General features: G+C 41.1%; 1 protein-coding gene across 5 annotated transcripts in view; it reads left to right on the forward strand.

Moving 5' to 3' along the window:
* LOC140203840 (ryanodine receptor 1-like) overlaps positions 1 to 13,434 on the forward strand; it is a 575,532-nt gene that overhangs the window by 434,000 nt on the left and 128,098 nt on the right. For all 5 annotated transcript variants that reach the window (XM_072269965.1, XM_072269967.1, XM_072269966.1 and 2 more), the window contains 4 exons: positions 573 to 632; positions 1,921 to 2,058; positions 5,183 to 5,295; positions 9,004 to 9,100. In XM_072269965.1, the coding sequence (XP_072126066.1) occupies positions 573 to 632; positions 1,921 to 2,058; positions 5,183 to 5,295; positions 9,004 to 9,100 (408 nt within the window). The remainder of the gene's footprint in view (positions 1 to 572; positions 633 to 1,920; positions 2,059 to 5,182; positions 5,296 to 9,003; positions 9,101 to 13,434) is intronic.

Here is a 13,434-nt window from a genome sequence, read left to right on the forward strand (position 1 = left end):
CCCCTTGGTCCAAGTGCCAGAGGAAAACTTGTCTGTTTGCTCAGAATAGAAAAGAGAACGGGAGTAGCACCTATAAAATGCTGGAGGAACTCAGCAGGTCAGGCAACATCTGTGGAGAAGAATAAACTTTTCAGGCTGATACCCTTCATCAGGGAGAGTCAAAGAAAATAAGAATAATTTCTTATAGGAACTTCATATTCAAAGGCTTCTAACATTAAACACTACATTAATTGTAACATCAATTTATTTTGAAAATTACTTGTTCACCAACTGCATATGTGCATTTTGGAGCCACACTTTGAGCCATGTCTCTGACCACTGTCTTGTTAGTCGGGAATTATGGATTTACCTTTCTGCGTTATGAAGAAGTATTCCAAAGAGCTTACTAAGCTTGTGTACAAACCCTTAACAGAATTCTACAACTTCTTTTTACATATAGCAAAAAAATAACATTCTACCCTTCTAAAAGCAGCTTAAACCAAAGTAATGTATTTATGTCAATTTGAAGTTTAATGTTTTGCTATTTTCTTTGATGTGGCACCAACTTACTAACTCTCTTTACCATCTGACAGAAAGATACAGATGAAGAGGTGCAAGAGTTTCTTCACAACAATCTCCATTTGCAGGGAAAGGTAAAGGGATGTACTTTCAGAGCAACAAAAAGGCATTTATGTTTTAATATTTTTAATCTGCATCTTCAGACAACCATAAATTTCAAACTCTACCAGCAGCACAGTTTGAACAGATTTTTCCTCTCATTGGCTTACAGGCCTTTAGTTCATTTAGGTCTAATTATGGAAGAACCTTGGGATTGTCCACCTGTGATAGTTTTCTATTCACTAATTAATATAGGCTTGGTGGAGTTGCTGATTAGGGGAGTCAGCCCCTGGGTCTTATTACTGGCACCATTTCTTCAGTGTCAGAATGTGAGCATGTTTCATTTCCACCTCACTTCAGCCATGCATCATTGAGAAAAGTTCAGAATATATTCCAGTAGAGTGAAAAAATACAAACTAATGCTCAGATTCCAGGCAGAGGAATTTTAGACAGAAAATCAAAACATGGTAATAGGAATCTGATACTTGTCTTTCCCAGATTAATTTGATTTTTTTTAAGAGTCCTGAAATGCATTAAATAATATCTTCTAAAATTTTCTCTGTAGCACAAGCTCTCTGCGCAGTACTTTGTAGATCCTGTCTTCTTTTTAAGTAGAAGAGTTATCATTCCATGGAAATGAAACTTCCCAAATTTGATTTAGGAAAATTAAAATCATTTATCTCATTAACCTTAAGGTGAAGCCCATCAGGACTTGGCGACTTGGCAACCCACAGTTTAGGCAATTTTCTACAGGTTCCCTAGTGATTGTAAATCCCACAATTCCCCCAAGTTTTCAATTGCAAATTCACAGCTATTTCTGTGACCTCTGTAGTGATAATTGATGCAAAATCCCTATTTAGTTCACCTGTACTAATTCCCCAGACTCATTTGCTCTAGTACCAATACTCATTTTGTTTTTTTTAAATTTGTTTTTTTATTTATTGAGATACAGTGCAGAATAGGCCCTTCTGTCCCTTCAAGCCACAACCCCCAACAACCCCCCAATTTAGCCCTAACCTAATGACGGGACAATTTACAATGATTAATTAACCTACCAACCGGTACGTCTTTGGACTGTGGGAGGAAACCGGAGCACCTGGAGGAAACCCACGCGGTCACGGGGAGAACGTACAAACTCCTTACAGACAATGGCAGGAGAAATATCTGTTGAAAATCTTATTATCTGTACTTTTTAAAATTCCTTGTGGGCTTTATCTCATCCACTTTTTCTCCCCCTTCAGTTTATTAGGCTGGAGTAATTTATAGAGTAGATGAACTATATTGTATCAGTAACATATTTATTTTCTTTATTCGGTTTCATAGTGCGAAAATTCTTCTTCTATGAGATGGCAGATGGCACTGTACAAGGACATTGCTGGTAAAGCTGAAGACAGCAACAACCCTGAAAAGATAGTGAAACGGGTGCAGGAAGTCTCTGCGGTCCTGTTCCACCTGGAGCAGGTATAGACATCCAGCAAATGTCATCTCTGTTCTGTTGTCAGTCATCCTGAGTGTGTGAAAGAGTGCACCTATAAAGAAATAGCAACATCGGTGCTGTATTTTTAAATCATTATTAATCTTCCTCCACCTGCCACCTGTTGGGCGCATGCCAAGTGGTTAAGGCATTCGTCTAGTGATTTGAAGGTCGCTGGTTCGAGCCTCAGCTGTGGCAGCGTGTTTGTGTCCTTGAGCAAGGCACTTAACCACACATTGCTCTGGTGTCTGTGCGAGGAGTGGTGCCCCACACAGACTTCCAATCTGCGCCTTGTAAGGCATGAAAATGCCCGACGCAGGCCTCTCATGGTTTGAGTCGACGTTCCCCTCCCCTACCACTTATATTCTTTCCAGTTCCCCAGAGACGGACCAATATCCTTGCAGGGAAGTTTGCTAATGCTTCCAGGGAAAGTTTAAACTAGATTAGCATGGGGGTAGGACTCTGAACAGGAGCAAGTTATAGGATAAAGCAGTAACCTGTGAGAAGATCAGGATAGCCAGGAACACAGTAAAGGCAGGGAAAGCAATACTAATTTAAACTGTATTTATTGCAATGCTGGAGGTTTAACAGGTAAGACAATAACTCGTGTGGATTAGTTCTGAGGACTGGGATGTTATAACCATAGAGGAAACATGGCTGAGAGACGGGCAGCACTGGCACTCAGTATTGCAGGATACAGGTGCTACTGGGATGACAGAGGTACAGGGAAGTGAGAAGGGGGTGTAGCCTTTTTAAAAAGGGAAGACACAACAACATTACTTAATGATGACATCCTGGGGTTTATCCAGTGTGGCCGTATAAATAGATCTTAAAAACAGGAGGTTCACTCTTATGGGACTATATCATAGACTCTCCAACAGCCATGGGAACTTAAGGAGCAGGTGTGTTGAGAAATTGGTTATAGTTGTAAGAATAATAGGGTTCTATTAATGGAATATTTTTAATTTCCCCAGTACTGACCAGGCCACTCGGGGTGGAATTTGTGAAATGTGTCCAGGAAAGTTTCTTGAGTCAGAATATAGAGGACACAACTCATGAGGGGGCACTGCTAGACCTCCACCAAGGGAACATGGCAGGGCATGGATCGGAAGTGGCAATCAAGGAGCACTCTGGCTCTAGAGATCAGAATTCTATCATTTTTAGATAGTGATGGAAAAAATAGGACAAATCCACAGCTTCTAAACTGGATCAGGACTAACCGTGGGAGAATTAGAGAGGATCTAGCACAGGTTGACTGTATGAACCTGTTCGAAGAGAAATGAATGAATGGGCTGTGGGAGGCTTTTAAGACTGAGATAGCAGGAGGCTAGAGCAGCATTTTCCTGTTATGGTGAAGGTGAAACCTGGCAGGTTTAGGGAACCTTGGCTGAGGAGGGATAATGAAACTTTGGCCAAGAAAAACAAAGAAGTATTCAATAGGAGGTTGGGATTAGATGAATCCCTTGATGACTATAAAAAAGAGTAAAAGGAGGGCGAAGAGAGGGTGTGTGATGGACCTGGCATTTAAGATCTACACTTAGATCAACTGGAAAACATGCAGATAAGGGTGTGCCGGGACTAGAGAGCCGGATTTATAAGGAGAGGTTGGCCAGGCTCGTCCTTTATTCCTTGCAACATAGAAAAAAAGAGGGGCACGCTTATTAGAAATGTTTAAATATATGAGAGGCATAGATAAGGTAGGTGATGACAGGCTTCTTCCCATGGCAGGGTAGACCAAAACTAAGGGGTCTTGGGGTGAGATGGAAAAGAATTAAAAGGGAACCAAGGGACAGCTTATTCATGCAGAAGGTGGTGATTATATGGAATGAGCTGCTCAAGGAAGTGTTTGAGACAGTAAAAAATAGCTGGGGAGCGGAGTCTTGCAGAGATATGTACCAAACCCAGGAAATTAGGACTAGCTAGGTGAGCACTTTGTCAGCATGGACTCATTGGGCTGAAGGGCCTGTATCAATGTTGTATTGTTCTATGACTTTGCAATATATTCTGCTCTATATTTAATTAATTAGCTGACAAACTTCTCAGTAGGTACTTCAAAAATATATCTTAATTTCACTCCCTACGCAACTCCCTTGTCCATTCGTCCCCCCCATCCCTCCCCACTGATCTCCCTCCTGGCACTTATCCGTGTAAGCGGAACAAGTGCTACACATGCCCTTACACTTCCTCCCTTACCACCATTCAGGGCCCCAAACAGTCCTTCCAGGTGAGGCAACACTTCACCTGTGAGTCGGCTGGGGTGATATACTGCGTCCGGTGCTCCCGATGTGGCCTTCTATATATTGGCGAGACCCGACGCAGACTGGGAGGCCGCTTTGCTGAACACCTACGCTCTGTCCGCCAGAGAAGGCAGGATCTCCCAGTGGCCACACACTTTAATTCCACATCCCATTCCCATTCTGACATGTCCATCCACGGCCTCCTCTACTGTAAAGATGAAGCCACACTCAGGTTGGAGGAACAACACCTTATATTCCATCTGGGTAGCCTCCAACCTGATGGCATGAACATTGACTTCTCTAACTTCTGCTAATGCCCCACCTCCCCCTCGTACCCCATCTGTTACTTATTTTTATACACACTTTCTTTTTCTCACTCTCCTTTTTCTCCCTCTGTCCCTCTGAATATACCCCTTGCCCATCCTCTGGGTCCCCCCCCCCTTGTCTTTCTTCCCGGACCTCCTGTCCCATGATCCTCTCGTATCCCTTTTGCCAATCACCTGTCCAGCTCTTGGCTCCATCCCTCCCCCTCCTGTCTTCTCCTATCATTTTGGATCTCCCCCTCCCCCTCCAACTTTCAAATCTCTTACTAACTCTTCCTTCAGTTAGTCCTGACGAAGGGCCTCGGCCTGAAACGTCGACTGTACCTCTTCCTACAGATGCTGCCTGGCCTGCTGCGTTCACCAGCAACTTTTATGTGTGTTTCTTAATTTCAAATATTACTGCCGTGATAGATTCTGTGGTCACTGACTACAAATGGGTGTCAAAATATGTCCGCTACATCTAACACTATACCATCAAAAGACTGATTGAGAGCAGTACTATTTCTGATTTGCCACTCACTAATAATTCTCCAATAATCACTGATGTTTAGACAGAGCATCCTTTCAAGTCCAAGAAGATGGTTTGGTATAAGCTGTTATCGAAGCAACGCAGGAGAGCTGTGGTAGCATGTTTCCGCATGACCCCTCTTTACAACTTGCCAAGGTAAGGTATCATAGAGGGAGCACAGAAGCAGAGAAAATCTGCTTTGTTTCTGGTTGTCATCCCATAGGATATCCATGTATGGCTGCTGCCTATTAGATTTTGTTTGCCCGTCGACAATGAATTAAGCCAACTATCCTGTGGTCTTTTATTTCAGCTCAGTTTAAGATGAGGGAGATGTTTTACATTTGAACAAAAGGAAAGTAAAGCGAATACAAGGTTTAGGAATCAGAAATCAGACAGGGCCCTCGAGGAACATCAAGGAAGGAAGAAAGGACTTCGAGAAGCAGGAGGATTGAGGGGGGCATGAAATATCCATAGCGAGTAGCATTAAGGAAAGTCCGGAAGCATTTTACGCGTTTGTTTTTAAAACAGGTGGGCAGATGGGGAAGGCTCAAGGCCACCAACATTCAGAAGGGGATTCATGGCTGGAGTGGATGAGGAATAAAATGAATACATTGTATTTGCATTCCCTAATGAGGAGCACATGGAGGATAATGAGATCAGAGAGAAGGAGGTTGCTATAATAGGGCATCTTGATATCAATGATAAGGAGATATTAAGTCTTTTGAAGAACATTGAGGTGGATAAATCCAGAACCCAGTAGTATCTACCATTGGTAATTGTGGCAAGAGAAGAGATTGCTGGAGCCTTCATGGGGACCTTTATCCACAAGCAAGGTGCCAGAGAATCTGAGAATAGTGTTTTTCCTTTGTTTAAAAAGCTCAACAGGATTAATTGCAGGACATTATAGGCCAGTAAGCCTTATACTGGTAAAGAGGTTGTTGTACAAGATTCATAGGGATATGATTTACTCACATTTGGAAAGGCATGGACATATTAGGCATACTCAATATGGCTTTGTGGTGGTGAAGTCATGTTGTATGAATGATTGTGTTTTTTGAGGAGGTGATAAAAAATTATTATGAGGGTAGAGCAGTGGATGTTGTCTACATTGGTTTCATTGAAACAATCATCATAACCCTTAAGGTAGGCTGATTCAGAAGATTAGACACATAGGATTCATGCTGACTTGGCAGACTAGATTCTAAATTGGTAGAAGATGGTGCATAGTGGTGGAAGGGTATTGTTCTGACTGGATGTCTGTGACTAGTAGTGTTCTACTGGGGTCAATGCTGGGACTTCCTTTTTAGTAGGTGGGCTGTTTAGTAAGTTTGTAAATGACACACAAATGAGTGGAGTGTGGATAATGAGGAAGGCTGTCAAAGGATATAGCTGGATATAGATTAGTTGGAAACTTGGCTGGACAAATGGCAGAGGAAGTTCAATCCAGACAACTGTGAGGTGTTGCCCTTAGGGAGGTCAAATGTAGGAGGAACCTAAGGAGTACATGTCAGGCCCTTGGGTGTATAGGGTGGTAGACAAGATGTATAGAAGTTTGGTTAAGCCACATTTGGACACCGCCTTATAGATAGAATGCGGAAAATTTGGAGTGTAGAAGGGGTTTATCAGGATGTTTTTAGGTTAGAGAGTATCAGCTTTAAGGAAAAACTGGACTTTTTTTAAAGAGGGGAATAGTTTAATTTGGCATTGTAGGCCAAATGGCCTGTTATTGTGCAGTACTATCTTATGTTATATTAAAATATGTATTAACTTAGGTTTGTCCAACCTCTCCTTACAGCTCATACCTTTAATCTAGGCAGCGTAATGGTAAACATCTTCTGCAGCCTCTCCATAACCGCTGCATCTTTGAATGCACTACTCCAGATGCAGCCTCACCAGAGTTTTATAAAACTGCATATATATTCCTGAGTTCACTTTCAGAGAGCAATGGAGTTGGACTCTCTATACATCAATGCTGTTAAGGACTTTGCCATTATCTGTGAACATTTGATCTCCCAAAGTGCAGCACCTCATACTTGGCTGGATTAAGCTCCATCTACCATTTCACTGCAGCTGATCTATATCTGCTTTCTCCTTTGGCATCTACAACATCATCAATGTTTGTCATCTGCAAGCTTACTAACCCAGTCATCTACAATTTCATCCAGGTCATTTTAATATCACAAAACAGCAGATGCCCCAGTGTGATCCCTGTGGAACACCACTAATCGTGAACCTCCATCCACATTTGCCTGCATTTATCTTCTTCTCTTCCCTACTCTGGCCTCTTAATTCTCTTCTCACCTGCCTATCACCTTCCCTGGTGCCCCTCCTCCTTCCCTTTCTCCCATGGTCAACTCTCCTCTCCTATCTGATTCCTTCCTCTTCAACTCTTCACCTTTCCAACCCACCTGGCTTCATCTATCACTTTCTAGCTATCCTCCTTCCCCTCCCCCCCCCCACCTTTTTATTCTATTGTCTTCTCCCCTTCCTTTCCAGTCCTGAAGAACGGTCTCAGCCTGAAATGCCAACTGTTTGTTCATTTCCATGGATGCTGCCTGACCTGCCGAGTTCCTCCGGCATTTTGTATGTGTTGCTTCAGATCTCCAGTATCTGCAGAACTTCTTGTGTTAAGAAATTTTATGTATTTGATATATATTGTAGCCTGAAATTTCAGTTACTCCCTGTGCCTGAAGGAAGAGGGCAAAGGCATACCTAATACTACGCCTGGGCTTATTGCCATTATTTTCTGTTCAGTAATTAGATTCCGTTTTCCAAGTTGTAGGAGTGAGACTTCAGCTGAAGACCATTGATGTTTGGCTTTGTTGATTGTGTCGTTTGTTATAGGTTTAGCAATTCTTGCATCTTAAAGATTGCACTAAGAAGCTGATAGTGTTTAACAAAAACGTTTTTTCTCTACAGCACTCAGACGTGATTAACTTTGGTGTTGAATAACTTGTAAAGCAGCTTTGTGGCACAGAGACAAATGTAGAAATTTTATCCTCTTCTCTCAGACCTAAAATTAGCTATTACTTCATGAACACCTATCTGGAACTGTGGCTTCGCAGAGCGTGTGAGGAAACAGACTTTGCAAGTCTAGTATACCTACTGATGGTAACGTAGACTTTGCATAACAATTTCTGGCACTAAATCTTAGAACTAGCAATGCACATGGTCCCTTGACAAGTATGTTGTACAATTGCTGCAGAATCTGATGGTCAGAGCAACAAGCTGAAGAACTGAAGTCGTTCCCTAATTCTTGATTAGAGCCAGTTGAAACACAGACTGATTTAGCCAGCTTTAGTGCAGTGTCAATAGTTGGTCAGATGTGAGGGTATTATCAATGACCAGACATTCCCAGTTTCAAAATAAAGTAGAATTGAAGGCGAGGCAAATGAAGTTGTAGCTTAAAATAAGAGAAAGGGATTCTGAAAGGAGTGTCACCATCAACAGAAAGTAAACTGAACTGATTTCTTTTTACTATTAGAATATACCTAGATTCATCCTAGCAGTCAGAAGACTTTCAGTTAAATGGTTTGAGCACTCATATTTCCACAGTAATTTCAAGGACACTATAGATAAGATAATTTCATATGAATTTCAAGCCTTAGAAAAGGCAGTTGTAACCTTCTTCGCTTTATTTGTAGATACTCGAACCTATTGGGCAATAGCTATACTTAACTATTATCACGAATAAGCAAACAGTCACAGTTATAGTGGAGGCATTTACTCTTTCTTGTTCTCTGATCTATCAGCGGAGCAAAATTGTACAAATGCTATCTCTAACAATTGTGTGATAAGATAGTTAACCACTAAGTCATGTCTTTATTCCCAAACCCTCCTGTTTTCGATCTCACCCTTCCTCAGGCACCGAGCATGTAACCTCTTCATCGAAGGTTATAGAAATACTTGGATTGACACCGAGGAGCATTCGTTTGAAGATAAACTAATAGATGATCTGGCTGTAAGTACTGGTTTCTGTGAGCTGGCATGCAGCTGTGCTGTACCAGTACGTACAACCCTGTTTCTGCACCATCTGCTGTTGCTTGTATTTTTGCGTCAAGTCTATGGCAAGCAATGCCATGTCTCTTGTCTTTCTGTGTTGCATCACTGGAAACCAGGAATAGCTAAGTCCACGGAATGAAGCCTTTTGTATGGCAGAGCTATAATCAAGGCTAAACTTTGTTTTTTAAAAAAAACTTACAAAATTCTGCAAGTCATTCTCCTTGATGCTCATTTTTCCTTTTTATCCTTTACTTGCCTAATTTCCTGCTGAAAGAACATACATGATGTCTGAAAGTCTTGTTAGGGGGACATTAAATAATACCAAAATAATTAGAAAAATGAATTGCATATGGGATGAGTAGGCTGAATTAATACAATTTGAAAAGAAAACTGTGCTTTGGGTATTGATTAATAGAAGAAATATAGTAAGATTTTCTACCTATCTGAATGATTTGTGCATGTTACTTCATTTAATGTCCTCGAATTTGCTTTTGCCCCATAAATGAATATCCACTTTATTTTAGTCATAGCAGGCCTTTTTTTTTTACAGACGTAATTTCATACTGCATAATGTTCATAGGATTACGGCCATCTCCATAATTATGAGCTGAGCTCATAACACTGCAATTAAATACTGCATCCAACTTAGTTAAGCAGTCATATAATTACTGCTGATCGGTGATACAAAAATATAATTCACTAGAATGTAAATGATGGTTCTTTACTTTTAAAAAATCCAATTTTATTCTCATCTATTCTCAATTTGGATTTTATGCCAATTTTAAAAATACTTTGCCACAAGTAGCCAAGCACTGAGCCTGAATTATGGAAAAAATAGCAGACAAAGGAATGCCACACTAATACATTAATTGTTACCATTTTAATATTTAATATTTTATATAAACTGCAGTTTCATGTCATGTACAGAACAGTAGTCATACAGTGCATCAATAAAAATTGGTGAGAATGAAAAGGGACATGCCAAATTTCTTTAGCTTCTTGAGCAACTAGAGACATGGAGACTTTGTTGGCCGTGTCACCTATATGGTTGAAAAAGGTAGGAACTTAAAACTCTCAGCCTTCTTGACCTCAGCACCAATGATGTAAATAGGACATGTGCACCACTCCCCTGTCTGAAGTAAATTACCAGCTATTTTGTTTTGCTGACTTTGAGCCTGTTGTGTTAACACCATGTAAGAATCTTAAATCGATAGCTCTTGATCAGAACAGTGGGTATCTGAATCTGTTCCATACTAGATGCTTCTCCTTGGCTTAAATGGTATAATGAAAGTTCATTCTAACCATAGCAAGATTTCCAAGCCTGGAAGTTTTGCATAGTTTACAGTAGTTGCAGTACAGAACAGTACAAATATAAGTAATTATGCTTCAATGGAACCTCCTCACACCCCTCTTCATTTTCTCTCTTCTCTTTGTTTTGCATTTCCTTAAATGCACCACTGTCAGGTGATCCAGTTACCTCCTGTACTGTTTCCTGCATTCTAATCACTCTCCTTGTAAATGCCTAGTTGAATTAGATTATTGGTGAATCCTGCATTTAGGCCAAGTATCCCCACAGTGAAAACATTGGCATGTCCACCCTGTCAAAACTTTTCATTTCCATAACCTCCCTCTGGTCAAACAGCTTCATATCTCAGCCTGGTCAATCTTTCCTGGGTACCGTAAACATTGCTGTACCACCGTACCTCCCTTGTTGTAATGATACCAAATTGATGAACGAATGAAGACGTTGGGAAATGAACACCCTTGAATCAGATAATGAAAATGAAGAACAATTTGCATATGGCGGACATAATAATGTCATTGTGGTGGTACAGCAATTAGTGCTGCTGTCTCACACGCCGAAGACCCAGATTTACTTCTGACATCGGATCCTGCCTGCATGGAGTTTGTATGTCCTCATGTGACTGTGTGAGATTCCTTCAGGAAGTCCAATTTCCTCCAAAATTCAAAAGATATGGTGATTGGTGATCGTACTGTGCCTCAGTTCCCTCTTCCCCTCTCCCCCTCTCCCAGTTTATTGGGTACTTATTTTCCAAAGTCTTTTGTTCTTCCATCTACAATGTATCACCTATACATTAAAATATCATCTAACTGCGGATTAGATCCCCATTCAACAAGCTTCTGAATGTTTCCAGTATTTTATTGCAGTCATGAGCTACTGACAGCTCTAAATTGCAACAATGTGTGCGAGTTGCTCCAAGTTATTGTTTTCTGAAAATAATAAACAATAGCGGCCCAAGCACTAATTCATGTGGGACATCACTTCCCATATCTTGCTAGTTTCAACGGCTTTCAACTAAGTTCCAATTTATAAAAGAATGCGGAATGGATAACTAGCACAGCACTGTGGAAATCATGCTTGAGAAAAACAGTAAGTACTGCCCTCTGCAGGTCAGAGTTAATATTACAGGCTGATGGTTCTTCACTTCAGTGATAGTTCATCAAAATAAGAGATGAACTCTGCTGCTCCCTCCATAGATGAGGCTCTTTATTCACAGCATTTTAGCTTTTTGCATTCTTAACACCTGAGGCATTTTGCTTTTGGAATATATGTTTCATTCCCAGTTTCTAGCTATAGATAGATAATACCTTACACACACAGTGGATTCCATTTAATTGGGCACATTGGGACTAGTATATTTTGGCCCAATTAAGTGACTGCTCTAATTAGCTGAAGTTTTATGGAAACAGTTAAAATGTATAAAAAAAGGTCATCCCAAAAGTTGAAAGGTTCATTTTATTATCAGAGAATGTATACAGTATACAACCTGAAATCCTTATTCTTCACAGACATCCACGAAACAAAAAACCCCATAGAATAAACGATAGAAACATCAAAGCCCCCTTCCCCTTCCCTTCACACAAGCAGCAGCAAAAACATCGACAATCCCCTCCACTCGCACCAGCAGAAGCTCCAAACCATCATGCCCCCCAACCATGCAAGCAATAGCAGAAGCCCCCCCCCCAGAAGTGACTCCAGAGTTCATCAAAACTATAGCCCATTACCCAGCACTTCAGTATCTGAGAAAGGCTGTCTCTCTGCATTGAGGGAGAGAGAGGTGGCTCTTGCAACAACAAGGGTGGAGACCAGCAGCTTGCTGTTCCAATGTTACAATCTTCCATGTTGCCTCTCCAAGCCCCCCCATCTTGAGAACCGACAGGCTCTCACTTTCCATCAAAGGAGGGAGGGGGGGAATCGCTTAAGTAGAGAGGCCTACCTCTGACAGCAGCCGGCCAATAACAAACACATCGTCTGCTGTCTCAGTGTTCCAATCTCAAAGCTTCAGTGGGTGAAATCAGCGAGGAATGGGGTCATCCACAAGGCTGCTCTCTGACTTCCAACTTCTTTCCCTTGGAATTTTCCTCAATTTTACATAAGCTTCTCTGACCTGAGTTCTTCCTTTCATTATGCAGTAATAAAGGAACATTATCCATCCTCCACACTCTGGTACCTTGACTGTGGCTAATAAAATTAATTTAAAATTAACGTAAATGCTCCCAAGTTCCATTTCAAATGAGGTGTACCCTTGTACAGGTGCCACCTGCTCCAGAAGTTATCCCAGTAATCCAAGTACCCAAAGCTCTGTCCCTTTGTAACAGCTCTTCAGCTAGCCATTCATCTGTCCTATCCTAATTTTACCCTCACCAGCAAATAGCAGAGGATGTAATCCTGAGATTAGAACTCTAGAAGTTCAATTTTATTTTTTACTTTTTGTCTATCTCTCCGAACTCACTCTGCAGAACTAGTTCTTTGAAGCTTTCTGTCCTTCAGAATGTTCCTGATCCTGTAACTAGGGAGGTAACGCACCATTCTGGAGAAACAAGAAACTGCGGATGCCAGAATCTGGAGCAACAAACAATGTGCTGGAAGAACTCAGCGGGTCAGGCAGCATCAGTGCTGACGCAAGGTTTCAACCTAAATTGTCAACAATTTCTTTCCTCCGACAGTCGCTGCATGACCTACTCAGTTCCTTCAGCACATTGTTACACCATTCTACTGTCTCACTCTCAGCTACAGAGATGTTCTTCTGCACCCTCATTAATGAATTCCCCCACACTGGCATTCAGAATCAGGTTTAATATCACTGGCATAGTCATGAAATTTATTAACTTTCCGGCAGCAGTACAATGCAATACATGATAACATAAGGAAAAAAAACTGTGAATTACGGTAAATAAATATATATAATAGTTAAATAAGTAGTGCAAAAACAAAAATAAAAATGTAATTACATAGTGTTCATGGTTTCAATGTCCTTTCAGAAATCAGAT

This window comes from Mobula birostris, chromosome 10, assembly GCF_030028105.1.
Source record: "Mobula birostris isolate sMobBir1 chromosome 10, sMobBir1.hap1, whole genome shotgun sequence".
Classification (NCBI taxonomy): Eukaryota; Metazoa; Chordata; class Chondrichthyes; order Myliobatiformes; family Myliobatidae; genus Mobula; species Mobula birostris.